This window comes from Coloeus monedula (assembly GCF_965178545.1).
Source record: "Coloeus monedula genome assembly, chromosome: 5".
Taxonomy (NCBI): domain Eukaryota; kingdom Metazoa; phylum Chordata; class Aves; order Passeriformes; family Corvidae; genus Coloeus; species Coloeus monedula.
The window spans coordinates 1,204,310-1,231,595 of record NC_138785.1 but is presented as its reverse complement, the minus strand read 5'-3'; the positions used below and the strand labels follow the sequence as shown (position 1 = coordinate 1,231,595).

The window sequence follows — 27,286 nt, the reverse complement described above, 5'->3', positions numbered from 1 at the left end:
CCCCCAGTGTTCCCAGGATGCAGCGCATCTCCCTGAGTAGAGCAGACACAGAAAATAGGTGCAGTTCCGCACAAGAATCACAGATACACGTTTTGGAGGAGGCAGGAGGGCCAGAGGAAGTTGATTTCTAAATCTCTCCTCCCCACACAAACAGAGCCAGTTCTGCAGCATGCAGATGGCCTTGGGAAGCTGACACATTTCTGCGGGAGCTGCAGGCTGCTTCTCTCCAGAGGAAGGAGGTGCACACACTGCATAACCGCTTACCACTGGCCTCTGCTCTCGCTTTCACCTCTTCAGGGGGATAGCTTATCCACAAGGAAAGGAAGCCTCTGCTGGATAGCAACCAGCCTGATTGCTCAGGGTATCAGTAGCTGAGCAGGCAAGTGATTCACGCTTTAGGTCTGGCAGAACAGAAGTATTGTAACAACAAGGGGACGCTAAGTCAGATGGCCCTCCAGCTGGGAATTGCCACGACAAGCTCCTGAGCATAGTCAGTGGGCTGGGTTTGATCCCAACTGAGTCATCCCACTGAGAACTGGGCACCTCCAGCTGAAGAGCAGTCAAAGGCTGACATGGCTCCTGCTCCACCCCAGAGCCCCTGTGTGCACCAGCAAGCCCCGGGAATGCTACAAGCATTGATTTATTAATCTTGCCACATGGCTCCTCTTCCAGAGGAAGTCAGCAGTGCTGCTCAGGCGCTTCAGCCCAAGTGGAAAGGCATCTCATCACCCTGCCTCATTGCCTTCTTCCCAAGCACATCCCTCATTTTCCCTCAGAAGATGAACAGAGCTCAGCACAACTCCTCCCTTTCCCCAGCACCACACCGAAACATCCTGCTGGACTAAAACAACTTCTCAGGAGTCACTCACAGAAACACAGTGCTAGGACATGCCTTGGTAACCACAGACAAGTGGCAGTGTCTGAAGTACTGACCTCTTACAAGCACACTAAAGGAGTAACTGGTTGGCAAGCACGTCTCCTTGTTCCCACCTTCAGGATCCATGGACAAGATCAGCATGTGTAAAACTGCAGCTCCACAGACTCCTGGAGAGATCAGCCAGTTTGCACCAGATGTGCTGCTAGACTTGGGTGCCTGGGTGTTCTCACATGTCAGAGAGCTTAAGACATCCCAAAAGCAGCCTGTATTTTTAAATTCTTCCTGAAGACAGTCATATCTCCTTTACTGAACCCCGCATTACAGGGCATCGCTTCCCTCCCTCTTCCCATACCATCCATGGGCAGGAAGTGATTCTGAATGTCCAAAGCTAAGTGCTAACCCCTACAAAAACTACGGAGTAACATGAACAAATAAATGCTTGTTTCTTGGGAAAGATGCTGACCACTTGACTTCTCTTTGCAGAGAGCCCTGCAAGGCATCCCACAGTCAATATTTCTTGGATCAACAACAATCTTTGAGCTGCTGTTATCACAGCTGCTGGTTTTAACTGCAGCAGGGGAAGGGAAGGGGTAAGTGAAGCAGACACAGGCCCCCAGAGGCACAGCATCTACTACCTACCATCACGATAAAGAGATTGATTGTCAGGAACCCACGTTCCAGTGCTCCTCATTTTAAGGGTGGAAAAAATGCCTTCCAAAAGACAAGAAGCGGTTTGCAGTCTCAGAACCCTGTCAAGGCTCCTTTAGATCTGTTTTTCTTCACACATTGGTGGCAATGGTTTCATAGGTCAAGCAATGCTGTAATGGATGCTCTGTGGCAAACAGTGGGTTTTGCCTGGACGGGAATCAGTGAAGCTATATAAAACAATTCAGCTGATGAGGCACGTGCAAGGAGAGTCAGCTCATTCCTCCCAAGCCACAATGGCTTGGCAGAGCCAGCAGGAATAAAGGGAAAGCTACTCTCCTTGTTGTAGTCAGGAACAGTAAGTCTGTGTATGGATGGGGAGCTGGAGATAAAGGTGGGTCCCGTGTCACTCCTCCAGAGGCAGCACAAAGCACAGCTGTGTCCTTATGCTTCCAAAAGTATCTGGCAGCTGATTGGAGATAAAGCAAAGTTACTCCTCTCCCAGGCAGGAAAAAAGCCCCACTCCCAAAAGGCCAAGGAGACTTCCACAAGGACACCTCCATTCATTGCCCCAGTCTCCAGTCTGCTCTCCTTGCCCAGGGTGGAAACCATGATGGCGGCTATTCCCCAATCCAAGCAAGCTCCTGGCTGAGCCCCTTTTGCTTTAAGACTGCTGGCAAAACATTCCCCTTGGGCCCCTCCTGGCCCACTGCTGCTGGCAGCTGGGGGTCAGCTTCACACGGCCTCCCAAGAGTTAAAGAAAACAAAAACGAGCCTCAAATTCAAGAAGGGAAAAGGGCTGGTATGCAAAATATTGAGCTCAACCCCAAATATGAAGCAAGCGCTTAGTTATTTGAGGCCACACAACTAAGAAGGCACCTTTAAGAAATTCTAAAAGCTTTTACTGTTGTCAGCAGCTCAGACCAGCAACATTTTTGACCCATTACTAGGTCACATCATCTTAGATGCTGCATCCAAAGCCAGGGACCTCAGGGATAGTTTAGTCTGCTCAGATAAAAAAGCAGCTCAGGCAAGAGCAGGGAGCACAGAAGCAAAAAGCAGTCAGCAAGAGACAGATCTATCCCCCTCCCAGAGTTAAACCCGAGAGCTGGTGGCCCTGCCAGCAGGGCACCAAGTATTCCCAGTGTCTATGCCAGAGCCAAGCTCTCTGTTCCTTGAACCAGCACCCGTAATTCCGCTCCCCTTCCCTATGCAGGGTTAAGGGATGGTCAAACCCTGAGCTGCTGGACAAACGAATTAATGAATAGTATGGGAAGAACAAGGAAAACAAGAACAACTCCCTTCCCCACCTTGGCATGCAGGGATGCCAGAAGAAAAGGGCTGATAGCAATCAATCACTTAATCAGTTCATAAAGAGAGGAAGGATGTCTCGGTTGCTGTTTCAGGGTAAGACAACCATCAGTGTCACCAGCAGAGGAGGGGGAGTTCCTGTCTCCATGCTGCTGCTGGCTGGCTGCAGGCTCGGACAGATGTCTGCACAAGCTACTCAAGTCTGGGAGGTCTTTCATTGTTTTTCTTCCCCCCTCCTTTCTTTTTTCCCCTTTTCTCTCAACAGGGAGAGCAGACCCCTGTGGAAGGCATGTTCTCATTCTGTACATTAACGTGTCAATCAAACCATGAAGATTTGTGCCTCCCTCCCTGCCACCAACCCACCAGTGACTCACTGCTGCAGCTATTGTCCCTGAGGGATGGACTGCAGGAAACCATCTTGATCTTCCTGGACAAAAGCTGGCACCAGCTGCAGCTGCTTAGGGACACACAGCTCCTCACCAGTCCCCTGCCCCAGCCCTCCAGCAACGTCTACAACAATAGCAAGGAGCCAGGTCTCTACTCCCAGTAAAAGTGAACACTGTCAGCAGACTTATGCCACAGCTGGCTCCCTTGCTCATACAACAGCGAGGACACAGGCAACACAAAAAGGCTCTCCCTGAATGTGCTGGATTTTGCTTTTAATCCGCAAGAATCAGTGCAGCAGGAAAGGTTATTCTGTGGGAGGAAGGCTGGAAGCAACTTGACCAACAAAGCACTGGGCAACAGCAGATGGGGAAGGGCAAGTGCAGGACTTGTGCTGCTCCCCCTCGCAGAAAATACTGCTCTACAGATAAAATCTCATGGATCTGGGGAATCATCAGCCAAGGGAGGCTACCAGTGAGACCAAGCAATGGGCTCCCCCCAGGAGACCACCAGACACTTGGTGATGCTGGACACAACTTCCACTGGCACAGGCAGTAACACACAGGAGTGATGCTCTCTCCAGGGCTGGCTCCCTAAGTGAAGGGCAGGATGACACATGGAACAGCAAGCAGGCATCACAAGCTGGCCCCTGCTCGGGTGCAGCCCACAGACACTGAGCCTGCCAGAGGACAAGCCAACGTGCCCCAATCCCAGCTCCCCCAGCACGGATGCCACAGGGGACGGGAAGCACACGGCCCACCTCCCGGACACGCAGCATCAAATATCCTGGTTCCCAGTGCCTGCAACTGCGAGTGTTAGCCCCTGCCACACGGCAAGGACACGCTGCCTGCAGTCCATCAAGCCGCCGCTGTTCCCGCGCCTCCGGGGCACGCTGGCGGGGAAGTGAGGGGAACTGCTTACATTGGCAAGCTGCAGGAACTCGGCAGGAGCATGGAGGAAAAAGGATACAGTTGCATTCTTCTGGAAAGAGGGAAGTCAGCAAAATCTGACAGTTCAGGAGTGGCTGCAGAGAGTGGGGACGAGCATTTGTCTTCAGGCAAAATGTTTGGCTAAAGGTCAGCACAAGCTCAGAGCACTCACGGTTCCATGTATGCCAAGAACTGACATGAAAGACATTTTCCTCCATAGGTTTCCAAAAACCACGGACCTTTCTATTTGGAGTAAAAGTGACTAATGCTTCTAACAGCCCCTGATGTCACAAACTGCTAACCAGCAAAAGAAAAAAAAGCTGGACTTCAGGGATGATAAGGACCATATGTGCATTCCAGCAAGGCTTGTAAACTCACTGAAGGGAAAAGAAAGAAAAAAGGAGAGAGGAAGGAAGGGGGGGGAAAAAAAAGACATAATGTGACAAACAAGAATGAAGACCATCCAAAGGCAGAGCCCAATGAGAACCAGATGCTCTCTGCTTCTCTGGCCAATCTCTCTCCTGACAGGAGGACGACGTGCAACCGCCTCTCTGACTGCCTGTGTGAGGCTGAGGGGATAAAATGGGAGCTGCTGCTCAGTGCCAGCTCCCCACACCAGCCCGCTCCACTCCTCCTGCTTCAGAAGACAGCGCATGGCTCATTGCGATTCCCTGCCACACACAGGGAAAGGCAAACCCACCCCCTGGAGCATCCCCAGCCATCGCCTCAGCCAGGCACAGCAGAGAGAGCTGGAGGCTCCTTCACGTGAGCCCTGAGTGAAACGCTGCACAGTGACACGACAGCGGAGTCAGGCTGTGACTCCAGGAGAGCTGACACCCGCGAGGAGCGGAGAAGGTCCAGCCTCTGTTAGGACTTGAGAACAAGTCACCTTAGGAGTTAAAAACAACTCTGATCAGAAGGACAGAAGCCAGCTGGGAGACAGCAGGAAGGCGTGTTGCTATATGGCCATAGAAATACTTTCCTCTCTTTCAGTTCTTTGCCGTTTTCCAGCCCTTCTGGCTGCACAGTCCCACACTACCACAGATACAGTCCAGCAAGGCAGGAGAGACGAGAAACCCAACAGTCATTTCCTTCTGTATTTCGCTGTCATGCACTTAAAATAGCCTTGAAACAGCTGCACCACGGGCTGTTAAGTCATTGGATCCATACTTTGTTAAAAGCTGGAGGCACAGCCCGATATGGGACCGGACACAGAGGCAAGGGTGATACATGACCTTGGCAAGATTCCAGTTATACCCACAGAGAGACCTTTTGCAGGGAGCTCTCTGGGACACTGCCCGCAGGCAAAAAAAGGCAGAATTAAGACAAACCTGGTAACAGAATATCTGACCCCATTGCCAGGTTTTCCTCCAACCTTCCCCAGTCTTCCACTAACCCCAGTCTAGCTAGGGTTGTGAACACAACCAGAGCAAAAGACAGATTTTGAGAAAGGAAAGCAGCCCAAAGGGCTTGCTTACGAAGCTGTAACAAGGCAGCACTGCTCCAATACCTGACTCAAATTAAGGGCCACCAGGACACGAAAAGCAGCAGCTTTCCTTGAGGTGGCGAAGGCAGAGCTCAGCAGGGCTGCCTCGCAGTTCCCTAACCCCATGTGTTCCTTCCTGAAAAGCTGCAGCCACACATCAAGGGCACGTTTTGTCAGCTCCTATTCAACAAGCTCCAGGACTGGAAGGTGCCCCAGATCATGCTCTGGATCATTAATTATCCCTGGGACTCACAAGCAGGATTCAAGTAATACTGTGTCCCCTGGCTTGCTCAGAGGCAGATGGGAGACACTGTGGCTGCCCGGCACACAGACACACTGCCGGGGTCTGCAGAGACCCAGTTCCCAAGCAGGGCACCAGAGCTGTGTCTATCAAAGCACAGATCTTCAGATCATTTATTTATTAGTTCTCTGGATTCTGGACTAAAGAGTCCAGATTTATCACAGTAGCTGTCTTCACACCTAAATCCTGAGGTAACACAGATGGATATACACACATGGCTTATTGCATGCCCAGGTGCCACAGCAGTGAGTAAAAATGGGCCCTAACTTCAAACTAACCAATCACCTAGCTCCTTGAAAAATCCCTACCAGGGCTTTTAGAGTCCAAACAAGTGCTAGATACACAGGAATTCCCCAGGGAGACTTTACTGGTCCAGCATTACCAAGGAAGTGTCAATCCAGTTTCAACTGGATTGAAAGAGCTGGCTCAGACCAGCTCTTCTTAAATTCATATGCAGTGTGCACATGCATATACAGCACTAAGGTTATTAAGTAAAAGGCCAGAGAAAACAGCTTGGGTTTAGCCAAGTCCAGTGTTACCACTCTCACCAGCAACGGGTACGCTCGAGTGTGATTCCAACCAAGTAACCAGAAAACAACAAAGCAAGAGAACCAGCTTTGAATGAGTTCATGGCATGGTCTAATGTGCTGAATGTTGAGTCACAGCCCTCACAACTGCTTCAAAAAGGGAAACAGAACACACAGAGCCCCTTATAGCACACAGAGCTCTTCCAGGGTGCCACAGAAGTCCTTCAACACGAGTAAGAAAAGGTCAGCGATCAATAAATATTGAAAATTACAAATACTGTTTGCCTTAGCACACAGTTTTTCATCTTCAGCAAGAACAAAAGTGGAATTAAATTGGACTGAACCTGCACACAGAGGAAAGGGTGAAGGTTTACTCAATTATTTGGCTGACAGTTTTGGAAATACTAGTCCATAGACTTTGAGATCTCAACTGACTCAAAGCATATGAAGCTCCCCACTTGCCCTCAGCAAATCCTGGTTTTCCTGCCTTAAACAGGGAAAGCCAATACTAAAATTTTTATGAATAGGAGCAATTCTATATTTCAACTGAACTACTTCCTTCCCTCCACCTCACTGATTCCAAATTTTTGTGGTTACCTTGGAAGACTATGTTTTGTCTTTGCAGAAAACTTCACTGGCCAGAGTTCCTCCAGAGGAAAGGACATCTGATCTAGGTCTGCAGCACAGCCATAACACCGGGATTGTTAGGAGGAGACGGGACTAGAAGGCCACCCTACATCAGGTTTTTTATCCTCCTTGTGTTTTTGCTGCACTGATAACTGCTACAGAAACTTCACATTTCTGGAGCCAACAGAGAGTGCGAGACAAAACATACTTCTCACATGCAGACCACAGACAGGAATGTTCCCACAGTCCTCTCCGTATCCATCACTTGCTAAGGGGCAGGACCACAAAGGCGTGTGATGGCCACTACAATCCTGGTGATGCTCCAAGTCATAAAGAGTCCCTGGACAGGATACCGGCAGTTGCCCAACATACACTCCAAACCGCCTGAACTCCATAAATGCACGGCTAAATAAACATTTACAGCACCAGAAGAAAGGATTAACTCTCTACTCACAAGGAATCCAAGGATTAGCTTTACAGCTCCAGTTTTTGAGTTGTAGCAGAGATAAACCTTTCATTCCAGAGATTTAAACCAACTCCCAGAAGCATCAAGAGTCCCACGCTGCCCCACGCCTATGCTCTCGAGTTTATCTTGTTCCTCCCCATCCCCGAAAAGGGGTACAGCTTTCCTTGCATTCCAGCTTTTGGGGACAAAGTAACACAGCGTGAAGGACGTGACAGAACAAGTCCCCCTCACAGCACAGGCCACCAAGGTCTCTGACACAGCACAGACAAACTCCCTCTGGCAGCTGAACATCTCTGTCCTTTCCAAAGCACATCCTCAGCCTCCCCTGCAAACACACCCCAGCAAGGAAATGCAAAGCCCATGGTGGCCTCCAAAGACAGCTCAGGCAGCACCATCACCCTACAGGAAAAGGGTTTTTCCACAGGAGAGGAGCCCGGGCACTCCCGTGCAGTGGGTAAGGATCTTTCCCTCAATTACAGGCAATGACGCCCAACATCAGGCTTGTCCAACAAGCCCCTTTTGCAGGGGCCTCTTTTCCAAACACTTCTACTACTGAGGCAGGAATTCCTGGGCAAGAAAATAAAAAAAGTCATTGGTGCAAGTGGGATTTTATTGTAAAGGCAGTGAGACCACAGCTGAGCAGATGCAGCAGGCTCTGAGCTGTGTGAGCACGGCTTCCACCCCAGGGCTGGATCCCAGCAAGAGGCAGTGGCACAGCACCAGGGATTTTAAGCAGGTTTAGAGCAGATTTATTAGTGTAATCCTAATAATGCAAATAAAGTCAGATGCAAAACTGGCATAAATTGCTACATATGGAAAAACCTCCCCCTTCATCAATGTCTGTTACTAAAGCACAAGCCTGTACAGTCACCCTTTTCCTCCTTCCTCACTGCAAGGGCTTTGGAGGCTCCAAGGACACCCCCAAGTCCCACTCCCACACTTCCCCTCATGTCGCTAGGTTCAGATGCTTCCAGCCCCTGAACCTTCAGCCAAATGGTACGCTTCCACAAGCTTAGCTTTTGTTGGTGAACAATTTTCCTTTCTGCCCTAGAAAAAGGGACATACATAGCCCAAATAAAAAAAAAAAAAACAACCAAAACCAAAAAACCCCAACAATGGGAACAGTGTCTAAATGTACAGCACAAGGAAATAGGCAAGGGAAAAATATTTTCCTTTTGGCTGTTGCTAAGTTTTATTAACACCATTATTTGAACATGTACACGTAGAAAACAACAATTCCTAAAGGAAAGTACTAGCAATCTTCCTATACACAAACCTACATTAGTGGCTACATTCCAGATACTAATTAAATGCATCCTGTAACAATAATTCTCTTCGGACTCACAATTCCAAAGACTTGATCCAAAACCTACTATCAGCTTTGTGCTTACTGTGTTCCCCCCACATTAGTTCCAGAACCAGACTTCCCATAGCTGCTACTTCTTCCCAAGTTCTCCATCCCAACGCAGTCTCTGGCAGGGCTGCACGTTCACTGAGCTCATGGTATGTGTCAAATCTCCAGAATATTTGAGGATTACGTTGCATTTCAACCTGTCCACTGGAACAACGGGCATTTGTTACAAGAGAGGTGGGAAGCAGTCATTTACATGCACAGTAGAAGCGACACTTGGCCAGGAAGTATGAGGGAAGATGTTTTCATGGCTGGCAAAAGGATAAGCTCCAGGAGGAGAACAAGTTATCCAGCAGGCAGGCAGCTGCTCAGAGGCCAGCACTGCTCTATCGTGTGACCAAACCTAGAGGCATAAAGTGCAAAGAAATGCCAGGTAACACAGACCAAGTACAGCAAATCTCCTTGGAGCGTCCGGTAATTATCTCAAATCCACAAAGATCCTCACAGGTAAGTGGTGCACATCAACTTCCGCAGAGTGAAGGCTTGCAAAGGGGTAGCTGTCGTCCAAGGTTCCCCTCAGCTGTGAGGATACACTTTGTTATTAAAACCAGACTTCAGAGTTGTTTTCAGCCCTGCCACAGAGCAGATGGATGAGCAGAGAGCAAATAAACCACAATTAGTGGGAGGCAGGTACCGATCCTGCCCTATGGTCTGTCCAAGGCTTCCCATCCACATTCCAAGGCTCCCAAACACCTTTGTGAGCCGGACCTTTGGCTTCTGGTATCTCAGTCATCCTCCGGCTGCAGTGTCGCGACAGTTTAATTAAAAGCAGGAGCCTGGAAAACTGGAAAGGGGCCAGGAGTGCTGCTGGGTTCACATCCGGCTCTGGAGCCTGGTGCCGAGGAAAGGCAAAAATTCCTTCGGCTGCAGGAAAAGCGCCCCAACGCCAGCTCCCAAGCCAGGGAACAGGTCTGTGGTGGGACCAAGCTGCCCTGGAGCTGCAAGATCAAGTGATGTGGCATGTGCCCAGATAGTCCAATTACCTGGAACAAGGAAACTGTCCACCCAAACAACAAAGATGCTGCTAAGGCTCTCTGGGAAAAGCCTGTACCTAAAAACATCTCCCTGTGCTGCTGCCCACTTCTTGTTTGGTGCAAGCAGCAGACACATACTTAACGCATTTCTGCTACTTTGGAGTGTCCTGCCGAGAGCCCAGTGCAGCTCTGCACAAGGGCCAGGTTTTAGGAACTAAGTGGGACACTTCCAAACATCACCCTGCGCTAACCCAATGTTATTTTTCCCACAGCAGCCCGCCGCTCACTAGACCATTGGCAGAGATTTGCAAACAACTGGCATTCACCCACATTCTCTGGAATCGCGTCCTTCCAAATTCATAAATTATTCCATATGCAGGCTGCTGCAACGTCCATTAGCTGTTGGAGGTAGTCCTGCTAGAAGGTTAAACTGGAGCCAGTATCCACCCCCACAGATTAATTAATGTTGGCCACCACATTCTGCTTCGACTGTCCACCGCAGCCATGTTTGCATTTTGAAGGGAAAGCAGAAGCAGCTGGATTCAGATTTAATTTTAATTTCTGCCCTCCTGTCAAGACTTGTGCTGTAGCAACCCATGCCACTGCTTGTAACAGAGCAGCATTAAAAAAAAGCCCACACTTCCAGTGTTATTCTCCCATACACCCCAAAAGCAAACAGACTGAACTCTCTGGAGTACTACACTCCTGGACAGTCCAGCTGCTCAGATTTCTCCAGAACAGTCAAGGTAAACACAAACCAAAGTCTTGCAACCTTTTGAGTACAGATGATACATACTGCACTGCTTTTGGTTGAAATCCATAGCTCAAGGACAGCTTCTGGAACGGAACATTTTACAAGGCTGTTTCTCTGAATAACAACAGTAAGCAAGAGGATTTGCCATTAGCTTGCACCTCCCGCGGTTACCTTACCCTGTAGCTTTTTATGCTCGCAGTACTTGGATTTCTCATCCCCTTTTTCCCCTCAACTCCTCTTTTTCCCTGCAAGCACCAGGACAGGCAGTAGGACATGTCAGGTATCCTTCCATTAGCAAAGCCCTGGGCTGTTCAGCCTGGCCAAGTCGCTGTGCCAGCGCACAGCACACGGCAGCTGAGCACGAGTCCCGCGTGGAGCAAGAACGACTGTGACAGATGAGCAGGCTCCGCTGCACCGGGCTCAGCTCCTGCAGCAGCCGGGCTGTGAAGACCTGACAGAGCAGGTAAATCCTGTCGCAAATTTATGGAGCCAAACCTAAGGATTCGGGAAGACAAACACACCCAAAGGCAAATTATGCCTGCTCCAAGCAAGCGCTTCCTGCAGAGGTCTAGGGAAGATTAGTTCACATGAAGAAGCTCCTTGCTCTGACATGCTCTGTAACTACAAGTGCTGCAGATCTGCCTATCCCAAAACTGGGGCACAATTCCCATGTGCGGTGCACGTTTTTGCCCTTGGCTCGAGTTATTTAATGAGATACCAAAGCGAGGGATCTGCTGCTGCATATTCTTTATTAAGATTGCAGTCTCCACCTCCACGTTGCTCAAAGCAGGAGGTGATGCACGAAGCCACAAGCAGCCCTGCCTGGGTTGCTCATATCCCAGAGCAGCTGGGGTCTGACAGATATACCTGCTGAGGAACTTGGGAAGCCTTCAGAAAAGAAGACTAATGCCCAGCTCCTCCTCCCACGGCTGTCCAGGACAAGGAGCTGGGTCTGTACATGCAGCATGAGGGCTCCCACGTCACACACCAGCACAGCCAGCACCTGGCCAGCAGTGCATGCCGACCCCAGGAGAGTCGGCACAGGCTGGAGCAGCCCTTCCTCCGGCGCTTGACGTCTTAATTCACATTTTCTCAGGTCACGCAGTAGCCCCTGAGGGTGCAAACTGGAGCATAAACCTCAAGAGCTGGCTTGCACAACCTTCCTACTTCCACAGTACCCGGGAGGATGGCACACATCCAGCAGTCTCTATCCTCCTTCCTTCAATCCAGCACCACCGAACTGTAGACACTGGGCCACAATCCTGCAAGGCACTGCACCAAAAGGGGAATGAGGCTCCAGCCCCGAGCACCCTCCAATTGCCAAGACGTTTCAGCACACACAGCTCAGAAAAAGATACATTTACCACAGTCTGGATACTGACAACATCCACACGCCACTCCCTTGGGACTCCTTACTGTGTATTTTACATAGGGACCAACCACCTACTTCATGCCAGAAACATTTTCTAGCCCGTGTGAACTTTATAGCTCCCTTCAAACTGAAACCAGGACAGCACGTAAACTGTATCACAGCTAGCCTGGATTTATACTTCTGGCTTTCTGGCTCAACCCACTGGAAGAAATCATCAGGTTACTTGGTTAGGTTATGAAAAAGTACTGCTTTCCTCAGGTTATATCAAAATCTTGTAAAGCACATCCCACTGGAAAAAATGCTTTTCTGAGCTCCATTCCTGGCAAGGCCAAACCTAGAGGAAACGTAGCTGTGTTCAGTAACAGAGAGGAGTCACATGGCAACCCACAATTTCAAATAATGTTTTGTTTAAGCAACAAAACACCTCTGGCTTTGTGTTTAAACGGTTCTGGCCTACACCAGAGAAATTAAGTATCTCTTAGGAATGCTCTACGTGAAAATTGCCCTCAATTGCATTCATGTAAACCCAGAGAAACAAGGTCAGAGTTACTCACACTGCTTAGCTTTAAACCCTTCCTCCTTATTGTTACATCTCCTTGAAAACACAACTTACATATTACCCTATTTGAATAGTTATTTTCTTGAAGGTAGTTTCAATTTAAAGCATTAATCTGCTAATGCCTCTGCGCCACAAGAGTTCACTCGATTTGGTGCAACAGGGCGAGGTCTGCAAAGGTGACTGTGGCGTGCTATTAATTCACTGATCACAGCTTGGCACCTCACAAAACAAGGGAGGGAATTATCTCCTGCTTTATGCACGAAGAAAACAAAGGCACACTAAGACAAAGGCATTTGCCCAAGACCACACACCAAATCAGAGGCCGAAACATTCGCAGCATGTAGGCCCTAATCCCGAGCGGCTCTTGTAATTACCGCTCTAATAATTAATAGTTGCTCAGCTCCAAATGCTGACTAGCAGGAGTGCTTTCCAGCCGGGTGAACATTCAGCTACCTGGAGACACACAGCCCAAGGTCCCCTGACAGTACTACTCAATCACGTATCAGAAACCGACGTGAATCGTTCCAATTGCTCAGTGACCATCAACTGTGCGTCCCAGAAGGGGAGGCATTTCTCTGAAAACTTGTTTATTTTTTTACTTTCAGCCAGGCTCCTTGTACTTCAGAGCATCAGGAGAGTTTACCACAGCTTCACTGAAGAGCTGCCGCGCAGCCCAAGCACACACTTCTTCCACAAAGGCTCTCCCCAGCATGAAACAGCTCTCGGATCTGGTGCCACTTTCTGCCTCCACTGGACACCAGGGACTTGTATTGCAATCGCCAAACCCTTCCTTCTCCCACAAGGCTGAGCCAGCCCTGCGAAAAAGGCAGGAGCATGCAAGGACTCACTTGAAGATGGAAAGATTTAAGGGAGCAGGGGGAGAAAAGAACTGACATAAATTAGGTCAAATGCTCCTGAAAAATGCCAATTACTTTATACATAGCGATAGCACTCTGATATCTTTTAATCTCAGCTTGCCATTGTCAGATATTAGCTCAAATTCCCTGCTTTGCTCCGACTGCCATATTAAAGTGCCATGTATTTAATATTAATGAGGCAGATGAAACAGAATGAGACTAGGCTGGCATTTTCTGTGATAAAAGACAGCTTGTGGCAGAAAGCATTCATTTAAAAGCACTAGGGATTTTTCTTGGCTTGGAAATTACATACAAGATACACGAAACCAACAAAACCCTTTCTAAATGTAATTTAAAATCTTAATCTTCTGATTCTATAGGCTAACAAAGGCATAATGGTTGATTGGTTGTTCCTTCTGCTAAAAAAAACATAGTAGCAGCAAGATGAGGTACCTGGTCAGAATTACAGGAAGCTTTGGATAAACTGCTGAAACAGGATTTGAAAAATTACTTTTTTTTTCCTCCCCCCACCCCAGTGGCAATACCCTTGTGCTTACACTCACGCAAAAAAAAATTTCAGAGCTCAGAACTCTGACTGCCCAAAAAAGCAAAGGCATAATGAGGCCTGTCATAGGCCAACCTGGACGTGAAACAGATTTGAAGGAGGAATAAGCAGCAGCCAATAGATGTGGTGGTGAAGTGGTGTGATTTGTCACCAGACGATATCGCAAAATCCCTGCTCCTCTTGGGGTCTTGACATGAAGATTTGAGGGCTGTGCATATGTTCAGTCCCAGATGGCTGTGTTAAGCCTTATAATCACTCCCAGCATTTCCAGTGAGCAATACCTGCTCGCAGTATGACAACATAATCTTTTTGCTACAAAAGCTCAGAATAAATGAGCACTGCTTCCAATTATTTAATTCAGCAGTTTCTGGCAATACCAGCCTTGACACCTCAAACTAGGAACAAAACAACAACAAAGACTACTGAAATCACATTAGCCATACTGTTTCTGTGTTCATTCCACAGATACCCAAGAAATGTAATCCTACCAATTAAAACTAAAGGAGATGACAGAGAAAAGAAAAATCTTTAACCAGAGATGAAATGAAAAAGGAAAATCCAACTACATTTATGCACAACCTCTTTACTGGCAACCCTATACATTTCCTAGACACATCCAGGCGATGTGGGGAAGTCCATGTTTCTGCAGGGAGATGCCAGGAATGAGTGCCAGTCATAACCAGGTACTTGCACCTTTCCAGGTTGCAAGCTTCTCATTTCCAAGCTAGTCTGTTGCCTGCCAAATTTTGTCCTAGAAAAATTAAGCCAGGACCATCAGCCTGACACTGTTCATTCATCTGAAAGCTGCCAAAAGCTTCCAGGCTGACTCAGTTCAGAGGAGAAGGGTTTACATGGGGGCTGAAAGGAGATGATTTGCGTGCTTCAAAATGCAAAGATGTGTCTGTGGGTACAGGTGGGAACCTCTATCTGGAAGGCTAAAAGCAGCCCTGCAATTCCACCTGTCCTGCAGTTCACACTCTTGTATTCCCTGTGAACCACTCTCCCTGCTACCCTGCAGAAGAGGGAGCCACAAGCTCACGGGGTCACCAAGCAAGCCATCTACCCAACTTGATCCTTTCACTTTGTCTACAGGCAAAAACAGAGCTGCTACCACCAGACTGCCAGGAGCTTAGTTCAAGCCAAGTTCATGTGCTTACACAAAGCACCTTGCACACTTGGTACATTCAACACATCTGGCAACTAAGTTCTGTCAAGTCTCTTGCTTACACAGGACGGTGTACTTCACTTTGCACCCAGTGAAGCCACCAGTGAAACACCCAGACTTGGCAGAACACCTTCAGACCTACAGACAGCCCTGAACAGTCGGGCAAGGCATTTACAAAGATCCCGCTCAGGAGTCAAAACAGTTCCTCACTTCCACATCCATCACATGAGAGAGGTTAATATAATTGCTGAATGAAAGACATGAGAGGCATGCAGATTTCCAGGAACAATTTATATTAGAACTACTGCTGTGCACAGGAATCGGTTCTCAGGAGCCGCCGGCAAAGCGGGCAACAACTGTGGCAAAACCAAAGTGTTTTTAAACCAAGTCTTTTTCTATTAGCTTGTGCCAAGTATTCATGAGCAGATCTGGTAAAGAAATAACCCACAATTACAGTACTTCAATAACGTATTTCCAGCAGCCAGATCCCATCTGAAAATAAATTCAGAAATAGAAAATCCAATTAGACAATAGAAAGACCTAAAGAAGCTGTAAGCTCAGACAGAAGAAAGCACCCACTCCGCAAATACAGTGGCAGTCTGCTCTTTGACAGCACCTTATGTGGGATGCTACTACAGAAAACAAAAACCTTAAGCCTGCAAGGAAAGATGCAGCTTCTTCCTATTTTCAGACACTTCAAGAGCTCTAATTGCTAATTCAGATCCTATGTCGCCAAAAACACGGGCACAGCCTGTATTTTCAAGTAAGGACTCCCAAAGATAGCTCAAGACTCATAAATCACAGAGCCCAGCAAAATAACTGCAATACCAGGGAAAGGCAGTAATGGCCTTTGGACTACAGCTTGTGCCAGCAGAGCACCACTTACATGGGATGAGCAGAGCACTCCAGAGAGGGAGAAAGCTTCCAGGAGGGCTGGGTACTGCTAAAGGAAAACCACAGGGAACTGTTCTTCCTTCAGCACCTCATGTATGGCCAAGTGGACCTTGCCTACACCCACATTCATCACACCTGCCCGAGCTGTGGAAGACAACAGTTCTGGCAACAGAAATCCTGGCCCACATCCATCTAAACCAGGCACCATGGTGCAGAGAATGGGGAAAGGCATCCAGATGGGATGAAGCAGCCAAGAAGGAGCACCTCTTATTCCCACTGCATAGTGGATGCAAACAAGCACTTACATTCTATGGAGCAAGAACAACATTTGGAGTAAATTTTTGTTAGCACTGCTGCTAGCTAAGAGAGCAAGACCACAAAGTTGGTTCTGTGTCTCTGCTCCAGAGCCTCCTCCAGCAGCATCAGCGTTGAACTCTCCCCATGCTGTGGTGTTTGTCTGAACCATTATTACGCACCACTTACTCCAGCAGGCTGGAGAGCTGCTCACAGAGCTGGAAGCGAAGGCAGCTACACGGTGTACCTAAAAAAAGCTTCGAGTACTATTGGGAGGCTTTTTTTCTTTATTTTTACATCACCTGGTTGCATCCAACTGTTCTACACTGAAGCTGCTTCAGTATCTTTTCCTGGAAGAGCCCCTGTAGCTCACGGGACTGAAGCTAGAGCCAAACCACACCAAGGGCAAGGCTGGATGAGACTGCAGCATTTGCCAAGCCAACAGAAGACCCTGTGCCCTTGGCATCTCTCCTGCCAAGCAAGTGCTGAGTAGCCTCATGCCCATGCTCCCAGAATCACCTCAAAAAGAAGAGCCATAGAAAGGCCACAAAGAGAAGCAACAACCCTCAGATGGCTCCATAGTGGACAGGCAGCCAGGAAAGTTCTCTCTCTCAGGGGCTACAGGGGTGGGAAGGGGACATATAAAACATGCCTCAGCTCTGAGTAAATATTTTTATCTCTCAGATTCACGTTGCTTACTTAATCAATCCCCATCATTATTTTAGGGGTCTTACTCAGGCACTAAAATTGCTTCCCCATCATCTCACCTACTCAAAATGAGGACTTTCCAAGTACCTCCACCAGATCCTGACTCCAGCTCAGCTCATTCACACTGGAAAAGCTAGAGGTCCTGAGCGTGTGGTGGGCTGGACACACAACCTGCCCCTTGACCGAGGCTGTGCTGAAATGAAAGCAAGGAGGAGGCAGGTTCCCACCATTGTTAACATCAACAGGAGCAGCAAGAATTGTCTGAAAGAATTTCCTACTGCAAATAAGGCACTGAGGCGAATAAAGGAAACAAAAAGGTCACAAACTAAAATACAGTCCGGTGTGCACCACCCACGGCCGCTTCCTTGGTGCGGACAGCTGAGCCAGGCCAGGCCCAAAAGCCCCACTTGGCAGCAGCAGGCAAGGAAGCCAAACCCCGTGCCCTGGCCACCTCAGCAGCCCCAGCAGTGCCACCCATGCCCGCAGCATCACCACATCCATTGTGAGGAGTCTGCAGCCCCCCGATGCAGAAACGTGGGGTACCCCCTTCCCTGGTGCGCAGCTTTTATCCCAAGCCAGTGGTCATGGTGGCCGTGCGGCACCAGCAGCACACGTGGATGTGGCTCCCCAAAGGCGCTGCCCCCAGCTCCTGCTGACCCCAGTGGGTGTCAGCAAATCTGCTGCTCAAAGACGAAGCACAGAGGCTTCAGCCCCACTCTACCTTCCCATCTCACTCTCCTCCCTCCCTTCCATGGAAACCAGCAGTCTCTCATTACCAAGTATTTTTAAAATAGACTGAAGAATACACTGTGCTGTTTTAATCTCACAGATAATGTTTTCTATGGTTCCCATGTAAAAATCAGCATTCCAGCTTCATTTTCCCTCAGTTTTTGTTAGGCTTGCAGAAGGGGGTACACCAAATGTATACTCTTGAGTGAACATGAGTCTCACTCCTGTAACACAACCAAGCTCTGGTTCCATAAACATTCAGGATAAACACATAAAGAGAAGGGTAGGTAGGCCAGAGCCCTCTTCCACGGTCTGATCTACTAAGAAATCATCTGACAGTGGTCAAGATGCTGCAAATTAATCCAAGAGGAAGAAAAGTGTCCCCTATCCAGCACATCTCAACAGTTTCCAGCCTCGAAGTGGTGTATCTCACACTGAGCCCAGATGACCATAGCATCCTCCCAGCCTGGTGCATGCTTAAGCACAGGCATGGCTTTCATCAGCTGAGAGCTCCCACAGCAGCTCCCAGCACCAATCCTGCCAAAACGTTGCTTATGCATGCCTTTACATTTGCATGCCAAGATCAGTCTCCATTAAGTCAAATGAAATTACAGGCAGCACATTACACATGTGCCTTCACATCTGTGGGATCAGGCCCTTAAGAAAGCCGCCCATCCTATCAAAACACGCCCTGCTCGGCTACAATTAAACACAGACACTTCAGAGCAGCTTGCTGAAGTTATTTTTTATGCATACTTTTACAATTAACATAATGTCATATCCTGCTGGGATGTAAAAGGCTGTGACTCAGGAATGTTATCATCATTTTAACTCAAACTGACTCGCTTTTGGTTTCATTCCTTTCCTTTTTCTTTCCCCCTTCCTTTCATCCTCCCTCCAACAAGATGCATGCCACTCACGGCTCAACTTAATAATATTTTGTAAGAAAGGTGGAAAGGAAAACGTTCACCAGTCTCGCCTTGCTCTAACATATAATTAACTATTTCTTCCAGCTCCCTGCCACCCTCCCAGCAACACAACAGCAGCATGCAAAGTGGGAGCAGAGAGGATTAGATAAGGAGGTACACAAGACAGAATATCCCCAACATCTCTTGAATGCCAGCCCACTGTCCTTTCTTCTCTTATCACCCCAAGATAAAACAACTCTCTTGTCTGATTCCGGAGGATGGAGGGTCTGCCCACCAGCTGCTTGTGAGGAAGCCGAGTACTCTCCTCCTTCCCTCTCCCACACACACGTTTCTCATGCTGAAGGATGCTTTATCCTGCAGTCAGTCCCACTGGACTGGACTCAGCGCCCCACAGACAAGAATTCAGTTTAACTGGTGCAAAACCCTTCGTGGATGTCATTCTGGAATGGCCCAGAGACTTGGATTAACCCAAAAGGCTCAGAAGCAGCACCAGTTTAACATAGTAACAAAAAAAACAAACAAACAAACAAAAAAAACCAACCAAACAAAAAAAAGCGCCAAACACACCCACAAGAACAATTAGCAATCACGTCTTGCAATAAACCACGTTCCTGAGCCTATTCATGCTGCAAAGCTACTGCTCCACACAAAGCCAAAAGGCTCTGCTTGGCAGTACCCTTCAGCTTGCCCTAAAAAGCCATCTGAAGCCGTGATTTCAATGCATATTCTCACACGGAAAGACAAACTTCAATTTCCAAGCATGCTTTAGACCTTAAGATCAAGGAAACATTTCAGAAGCTTTACGAATGGCTGGTATAATTTATAGGTATTCTGGTAAGAAACATCAGCTCTTATTTTGCTTAGTAGCATAACCTCCCCACCTCCTGTAACACCATTAACCCCATCTCCATACATTTGCTTTGCCACATCAGAGGAACCATACAGCCCTGCAGATCCATCAGCACATAATAAACGCTAAAAGAAACTTGTCTCATCCTGGTCACATCTTGAACACAGACCATTTTCTTATTTTGAGAGGGAGTCACACTCAAGTGTTCCACTCGTGGGCAATATCGGTGTTACTCCCAAGCACTGAAAAAGTTACCGGGAAGTCGATCAAGTCTCTCCCTCCCCCGGCCGACGATGCACAAAAGTGCATTCAGTCTGGTCACGGTGGAGTTTCATTCACGTTTCTGCTAGCTGGATACGAGAGAGACTTGCTTTTCTTTTTCGGCACCTTTTAGCTTTTGTGGGTTTGCGTTTTTTTTAACTTTCTCCCTGTGAAGGGGAAATCTTTTGTCTTTCTCAACATGAACGTAAAAACCCTCCTGGCCACCACATCCCCAGAAAAACGGTCACGCTGGAAAACGCAGGACACGCGTGGCCCTCGGAAGACTTCCATGCCGGGACTGCCGAGCCTTGCCCGCCGCAGCCTCCCGGGGACCGCGGGTACGTCCCGCCCGCCGACTGCCCGCTCCGCGCGGGGCACAGCCCTTCCCGCTCTCAGCTTTTCCCATCCGTGGGCAGCGGCGGGGCAGCAACACCCGCGGCAAGGCACCGATACCTCAGGCGCGCCGGGCGCAGCCCGGGACCACCCCCGCCGCCTCCCCGTGCCCGCGCGGCTCGGAGCGCGGGGCTCCGGGAGGAGCTGCCCGCCGCCGCCACGGCCCCGCCGCAACCACGAGCCGCGGCCCCAAAACGGGGCCAAGAAAGTTTTGCGCGGGCCCCCCCGGCCCCGCAAAGGGGCAGAGGCGGCGCGCCCCGGCGAGCCCGCCGCGCCCTCCGGCATCGCGCCCCCGCAGCCCCCGCAGGCACCGCGCCCCTACAGCCCCCAGCACGGCATCCCCAGCGCGGCGCCCCTGCAGCCCCCGGCAGCGCCCGCCGCCGCGCTCGGGCGATCCGCACCCGGGCGGCCCGGCCCCGGCCCCGCGCTGCCCCCGCCGCCCCCCGGCCCCGCGCACCGCCGGTCTGCCCACGGCCACGGCCATCGCGGTGCGGTGCTCTACGCTGCGCTGCCGCCCGCCGCCGCCTCTGCGCTGCCTGCTAGCACTGCAACATGGCCACCCGGCGGGGAGGGCCCATGCGCAATGCAAAGGGGCCGGGCGGCGAGGCGGGACCCCCCCGGCCCTCCCCCGGGGCCGCCGGGCAGCGCGGGCGGGCGGGCGGCGCCGCCCCGCCGCTCGGGGAACCCCGAAAGTCAGCGGGAGCCCCGGGGGGCTGCAGTCAGAGCCCAGCGGTAGCCGCACTAATCCCTCTCCTGCCCACGCCCCCCACGCCGGGCAGCGGGTACCCGTCCCCTTAACCCCGAAGGGTCACTCTCGCCCACCCTGGCAGCCCCACAGCTGAAAGTACAGACACATCTGCTCCAGAGACCCTTGCAAAGAGATGGCCAAGCAAGCCATCAACAAGGTTCTCCTACCAGCACATAGGTGAAGAAGGAGCACAGGGATTCGGCAAAGAGGTATTTCTAACAGGGAGGCACATAGGAGCCCTTAACTCCCTTGTATAACAACACAGAGGACAAAACCTGCCGCCTCATTTCTCTTGTTTCCCCCGGCTCTTCTCTTCTGTCAAACACACACACTGTTTCTCAACAAACTTGGTATATCACACAGCAGCCACCGTGGCCAGTTGCTCTCCCACTCCACTAAATGATTTCCAAGGATGAAGAGAAGCATAGCTGGCTCCTGGCCGCTCCAGCCAACAAATGCTTAACATCCTGATGTTGAGCATGATATCCCTTTACCTGCAAAGGTGGGAGTCTTAGGGCCAAGCTCAACATGTCTACTTGCAAATCTTCAGCCAAGGTAGTGATGAAGAAAGGGCCCTGCATTGCTTTGTGAGACATAAAAGCCCAAAGGCTACAGAAGACAGAGACCCTATTTGCTGCACACATGAAGGATACACTGAATTATGGACACACCAGAGCTACCCCCATATGTGAACATCCACAGAATCAAAAGAAAAAAGCCAGCAGAATAAAAGCTGAAAGCGACCCGGGGTAGTGGTAAGCAAACAGAGCTCCACAGTACACTTACCATTTGTAGTCCCTTTGATGTCAAGCTTGTACCTTTCCCCTCCAAAAGCCATTTCTGTCTGGCTGTGTAGTAAAACATGGCTGTTTGAAGAGGGCTACAGAGTCCAGGTGTCTCCTTCCTGCAGATTTTATGATTGTGTTTTGAAGAACTCAGGAGCTGATCTTGGACACTGGTCACCCACAGCAGCTCCTGCACCCCCAGCCTGAACCAGAACCAATGGAAGTAAGTGCGCTACCTGACCTTGCTCCCCACCAGCAGCTGAGGATCTGTACCTGGGCAGTGCCCTCAGCTGGGCACAGGTGCAGCCATCACCAGCAAAGCTTGCACACCAACAGACATCCAAGGGTGTTTACCAGGAACATTTTGCAAGCATAGCTGTTGCAGTGCTTTTATCACCCTAACATGTTAGGCGTTAATGCTAATATCCGAGGGAGGCTTCAATATTAGACTCATTACTGCTCTTGTAGCAAATTCCTCCTGCACACACAGCTCCAGGTGAGGAGGTGCTGAGCGTGCCTGTGCCGGGAAATGCTCCCGGACCAGTGCAGCCTCTAGTGGAAACCTGATGATTCTATCTAAAGAGCTGCCCTCGTTGCACCTGTGGGTGAGGCAGACAGAGCTTTCCCTTGTCTGGATTAGAGGCATGCATGATACTGCTATATCAGCATAATTTAAGCAACATGAAAACCTCCTGCGCTCACAAAACCTTAATGTGATTCACTGTGTCTGTCCTTCCTTGGCCCGGAGCTGGGAGAGCTGTGGCCGAGTTTCCTCTGCGATACTCATGCACAAACACCTTCCTGGGTATGGCTGTTGGTGCTGAAAGAGCAGGGGGAGAAAAATATCAGCACAAAGAAATGTTCTGCAAAATCTTCCCAGATCTCAGCCAGTGCAGTTCTTTGCATTCCTAGTGTTCAGCAGGAAGAAGCAGACCCCTGGCTCCTTGAAGTTCATACCTGTTGCTAACAAATCAATACCCGGGCAAAGGGACTTGCCAGCCCCTCATCCTAGAGACCCCACAGGAACTGTTTCAACCTTTCCAAAGCTGTTTGGCATCATTTTGCAGACAGACCAAAAAAAGGGGCTTTAATGTCCTTTCGTGTCATTGCAGGGCAATTTGTCAGATGGGATGGGAAGATACACAAGCAGACACAGAAAGCTGGTAACTTCCCCCCTGTTTAAAGATAAACATGGGTACGTAGCTCCCTAAACACTACATCTTCTGGCACAACAGCAGAAGGCTACAAGGCTAAGTGGTGGGCTTTTTTTTTCCTTTAAAGTTGAAGCAGTGCTTGATCCTGCCTCCATGTTGTGATTAGTTCTACTCAGTGCTCACTCATATTTCACCCAAAGAATCAAAAGACCTGCTGTGTCTAAAACCCTCAAAGAGGGTGAGACCAGGGTAAATTCAGCCATTCTGAAGAGTCCTGCCCACAATCAAAAGTGACCAACTTGCAGACAGGGTAAATCATTGGATGATAAGGGGAAAAAAAGTCTTTAACCTCTTAGCATGAAGTGGGTGATGACGAAAGTCCAGGTAGCAGGGCTATACATATCCCTGCCTGCAGAATTACACCCCCCTAAACCCAAAACGTTTTTCAGCTCAGGCTGTAAGGGGAGTCTGCCCCTGAATCAAAGGGAGCTACCCTCTCTGCAGACTTTGGCACATGCCTACAAAGGGCATCAACAGACTGTCACAACCAAATGGGTCACAGCCAACGGGATATCACAGAAAGCCTCCTGCTTAAGCCTGAGTTCATTAAGGCAAAGCAACACTTTCATAGTAGTGTTGTCATTTGCCACTGTTGTTTATTTGGATTTTTCATCTTCACAATCTACCCGCCTTTCTTATTTGTGATCACAATTACAACCATTATGCTCCATTCATTTCATCTCAGCCGCTTCCGCTGAGAGCCCGCTGCTAGCAAATGCTGTTGTGGCTGTAATCCAGAGCTCATCAGCAGAGGAGGGAGAAATGTATTCATGCCTTGGAGAACAGCACCAAAGGAATGATAAAATGCTAACATGAGCCTTACCCTCTCCCCAGCACCTGTGCCCTATCCACATGAACACCGCCGATGGGATGTACCTTGTACAGAGCATCTATTGCAATCTCTGTCCGTGGTTTGTGAGGACTGCACACACTTCTGGGTTTGCAGCAGGCTGGAGGATATTCCAGCTGCTTACATGACAGGCAGCTAAAAATATTTATGGATAGCCGGGAGCCTGCAGCAGAGATGGCTTCTGAAGTGTGACTTAGGGCCTGATCCAGACCTTTTAAAAGCCAGGGAGCCTCACTGAGCTCAGTCCCTCCATGCTCTGGCTGCAAGACAGAAAATCCAGCACACCCTCTCTCCCACACTTTCTACCCACTACTCAGTCCCCAAACTGCTTGGGGCAGGGGCTGCCATTTGTTTGGTGTGCACAGGGCACACTGCCCGCTGGGGCACTGATCTTACCCGTCCCTCTCAGCTGTTATGTACACACTTGTGGTAACAGCCTGAGCAGTACAGAAAAAAGTGAGATCCCCACAACAGTACAACGTGTGTCCAACCTCTCTCGGCCACCCAGCAAATACAGAGATGAGATGAGATGAGATGAGATGAGATGAGATGAGATGAGATGAGATGAGATGAGATGAGATGAGATGAGATGAGATGAGATGAGATGAGATAGGATTTGACTGCAGACACCCTTGGTATTTGTGTGTGGTTCTCGTACATGGGTACAATCCCACACATTTGTAATAGCATCTACCCCAAACCACAGCACATTTGAGGATCTTTACTGCCAGTTTTCCTAAGTAATTGAATCACAGGGAAGTTCAGGTTAGGAGGCAGCTCTGGTGCTCAGGCATCTCATGGAGCATTGAATGACCCTAAGGATGGAGACCTACTCTCTCCAGCCAACCTGCTCCCATAGCTGACCACCCTCACTGTAAAATCATTTTTCCTCACACACAAATGGAATTTCCTGCAGTTCAATTTGTGCCTATCATCTCCTGTCTGTTCTCTGATGCAATGACTGATAAACAGCTCTTTGGTCTCACTGCCCACCAGCAAAGGACCCTCGCACTTCTCAGCTTCTCCCGTCCCCCTACCCTGCTTCTTTCCTTCGCTGTCGCCTCTCCTCAGCGCTGTCACCCCAGGTCGCACCTCCACGGGCCGCCATCCCGGGCAAAGGCGACCGTGGGGTGGCGGCCCGGCTGCAGAGGAGGAGGAGGAGGAGGCGGAGAGGCCCGGCGCGGCAGGAGGCGGGTTTCCCCGCCGCACCTGGGTGCAGCGCCGAGCACCAAGGCACAGCACCGAGCACCGAAAGCCGGCCGCCCGGAGCATGGCGCGGGAGCTGAGCCAGGAGGCTGTGCTGGACTTCCTCTGGGCGGCCGGGGGGCGAGCCCCCAACACGGCGCTGCTCCGCCACTTCCAGCGGTTCCTCCGCGACCCGGCACTGACGGAGCAGCAGCGGCGGGAGCGCCGCGAGTACTTCAAGAGCCTCGTCAACTCCCTGGCCACCGTCCACCCCGCCGCCGCCCCTGGCGCCTCCAAGGACATCGTCCTCCGCCGCAGGTACCGCGACCTCCTCGATGAGGAGCTGCCGGAGGAACAGCGGGAGCAGGAGGAGGAAAAGAAGGAGCCGGAGCCGCCGCCGCCGCCCCGACGCGACCCCGACGGGCGGCGCGGACCCCGCGGGGAGGCGGCGAAGCAGGGGCGGCCCGGCGGGGCGGGGGGCTGCGCGGCCCGGGGCCGGGGCGGGCCGTGCTGCGAGTGCCGCCGGGCGCGCCGCGCTGCCGCCGCCGCCGTCCCCGCGCCGGGCTCCGGGACACCGCCCGCCCCCCGGCCGCCCCGCTCCCGCTCCCCGCCGCCCCCCCCGCAGCCGCCCCCGTACCGGACCCAGCCGCTGTCCTCGGGCCCCTGGGCGCTTCGCCCCGGCGGCACGGCGCGTCCCCGGCCCCCGGCGCTGCCGTCGGGTCCTGGGGCGCTGTCCCCTGCTGTGCCGCCCCGATCCCTGTCACCGCCGCTGCCTGCCGCCGGGCTGCCCTCTGCCTCACCGTCCCGGTCTCGGACGCCACCACTGCCATTGGGCCCGGAGATGCCGCCTCCCTACAGGTTGCCTCAGCCCCGATCTCCGCCGCAGCCCGCGACTGGGATGCCCTCACTGAAGGCCCCACTGCCCTCAGCAAGCCCGGGGAGACGACCCCCCGCCGGACCCATCCAGTCCCCGCTGCTGTCATCGGGCCCTAGGGCGCTGTCGCCCCCCGACCTGCCGTCATCCCGGTCCCTGCCGTTTTTATCCCGCACCGACCTGCCTCCGTCCCGATCCTTGCCGTTGCTGTCCGCCCCGGAGGTGCTGCCCCTGTCCCGGTCCCTGCAGGCACTCCCTGCCGGCCCCTCCTCATCCTCACTGCTTTTATCAGGCCCCGAAGTGCTCCCCTCCACCAGGCTGCCCCCATCTCAGTCCAGGTCCCTGCAGCAGCTCCCCACCAGGCCATCCCCAGACTTGCCGAGGGGATCCAGGGGGCTGACCCCCAAGGGACCAACCCAACCTCAAGTCCTGCGGCTGTACTCATGCCAAAGCCTGACACTGCCGTCAGGTCCTGGGATCCTGCCCCCCACCAGGCCCCTCCCCCAATCTTTGCCACAGTCCCTCACTCTACCATCCCCATCCCGCTCCCTGCAGCCACCCCTTGCCAGCTCACCCCCATCCCAGTCCTTGCTGCCAGCACAGGGCCCCGCAGTGCCCCAAGCCCCAGAGAGCCAGCCCCCAGCACCGCTGCCTGTTTTCCGGAGCATCAGGTGCCAGCTCGCTTTGTCGAAGGTGCAGGGCACCCCCCCATCACTGCACGATGACTGTGGGCGGCAGCCCCGCTCCGTGCTCTCCAAGAGCTTCCCCAGGAATGCCGCAAGCCGGGGGCCTTTGGTGCCGCTGGGACAGCGGGAGCACGCCTGGCTGGTGGCAATGTCAGCGGGCTGCTGGGCTCAGGTGCGGGGGCTCTTTCTGGAAGAGCCTGAGCTGGCCCTGCAGAGGGACTTCATATCAGGCTTCACGGTCCTTCACTGGCTGGCCAAGCACGGCGACGGGCCGGGCCTGCAGGAGCTGGCAGCGGCGGCGCAGCAGGTTGGGCTGGCCCTGGACGTGGACGCCCGCTCGGGCTGCGGGTACACGCCGCTGCACCTGGCTGCCATACACGGCCACCAGCTTGTCATCAAGGTGCTGGTGCTGCAGCTGGGGTGCCAGGTGCAGGTGCGGGACGGCAGCGGGCGCCGGCCGTGGGAATACCTGGGCAGCTCCACCTCGGGGGAGATCTGGCAGCTCCTGGAGGCACCCCGTGGCACAATCATGTTCCCCACGCAGCCCCTGGCCCGCAGCGTGTCCTCTGTCAGCAAGGTCTCGCCGTCCACTGGTAGGGCAGCACTGCCTGCCTGCCTCAGGGTGCAGCTCGGCCGTGGGGCAGCGTCCCACCAATCCGGCAGCGACAGTGACTGA

At 51.4% G+C, this 27,286-nt stretch overlaps 2 protein-coding genes across 4 annotated transcripts in view; one reads left to right on the top strand and one right to left on the bottom strand.

Moving 5' to 3' along the window:
• SEPTIN11 (septin 11) overlaps positions 1-20,825 on the bottom strand; it is a 46,532-nt gene extending 25,707 nt beyond the window's left edge. For all 3 annotated transcript variants that reach the window (XM_082281808.1, XM_082281809.1, XM_082281807.1), the window contains exon 1: positions 20,726-20,825. In XM_082281808.1, the coding sequence (XP_082137934.1) occupies positions 20,726-20,752 (27 nt within the window). In that variant the 5' untranslated portion in view covers positions 20,753-20,825. The remainder of the gene's footprint in view (positions 1-20,725) is intronic.
• Positions 20,826-25,135: 4,310 nt separating this feature from the next.
• SOWAHB (sosondowah ankyrin repeat domain family member B) lies at positions 25,136-27,286 on the top strand (the record flags this gene model as incomplete). The annotated part of the gene is made up of 2 exons (XM_082281270.1): positions 25,136-26,393; positions 26,523-27,286. 2 exons carry the CDS (start codon positions 25,136-25,138, stop codon positions 27,284-27,286), a joined length of 2,022 nt encoding a protein of 673 aa, XP_082137396.1.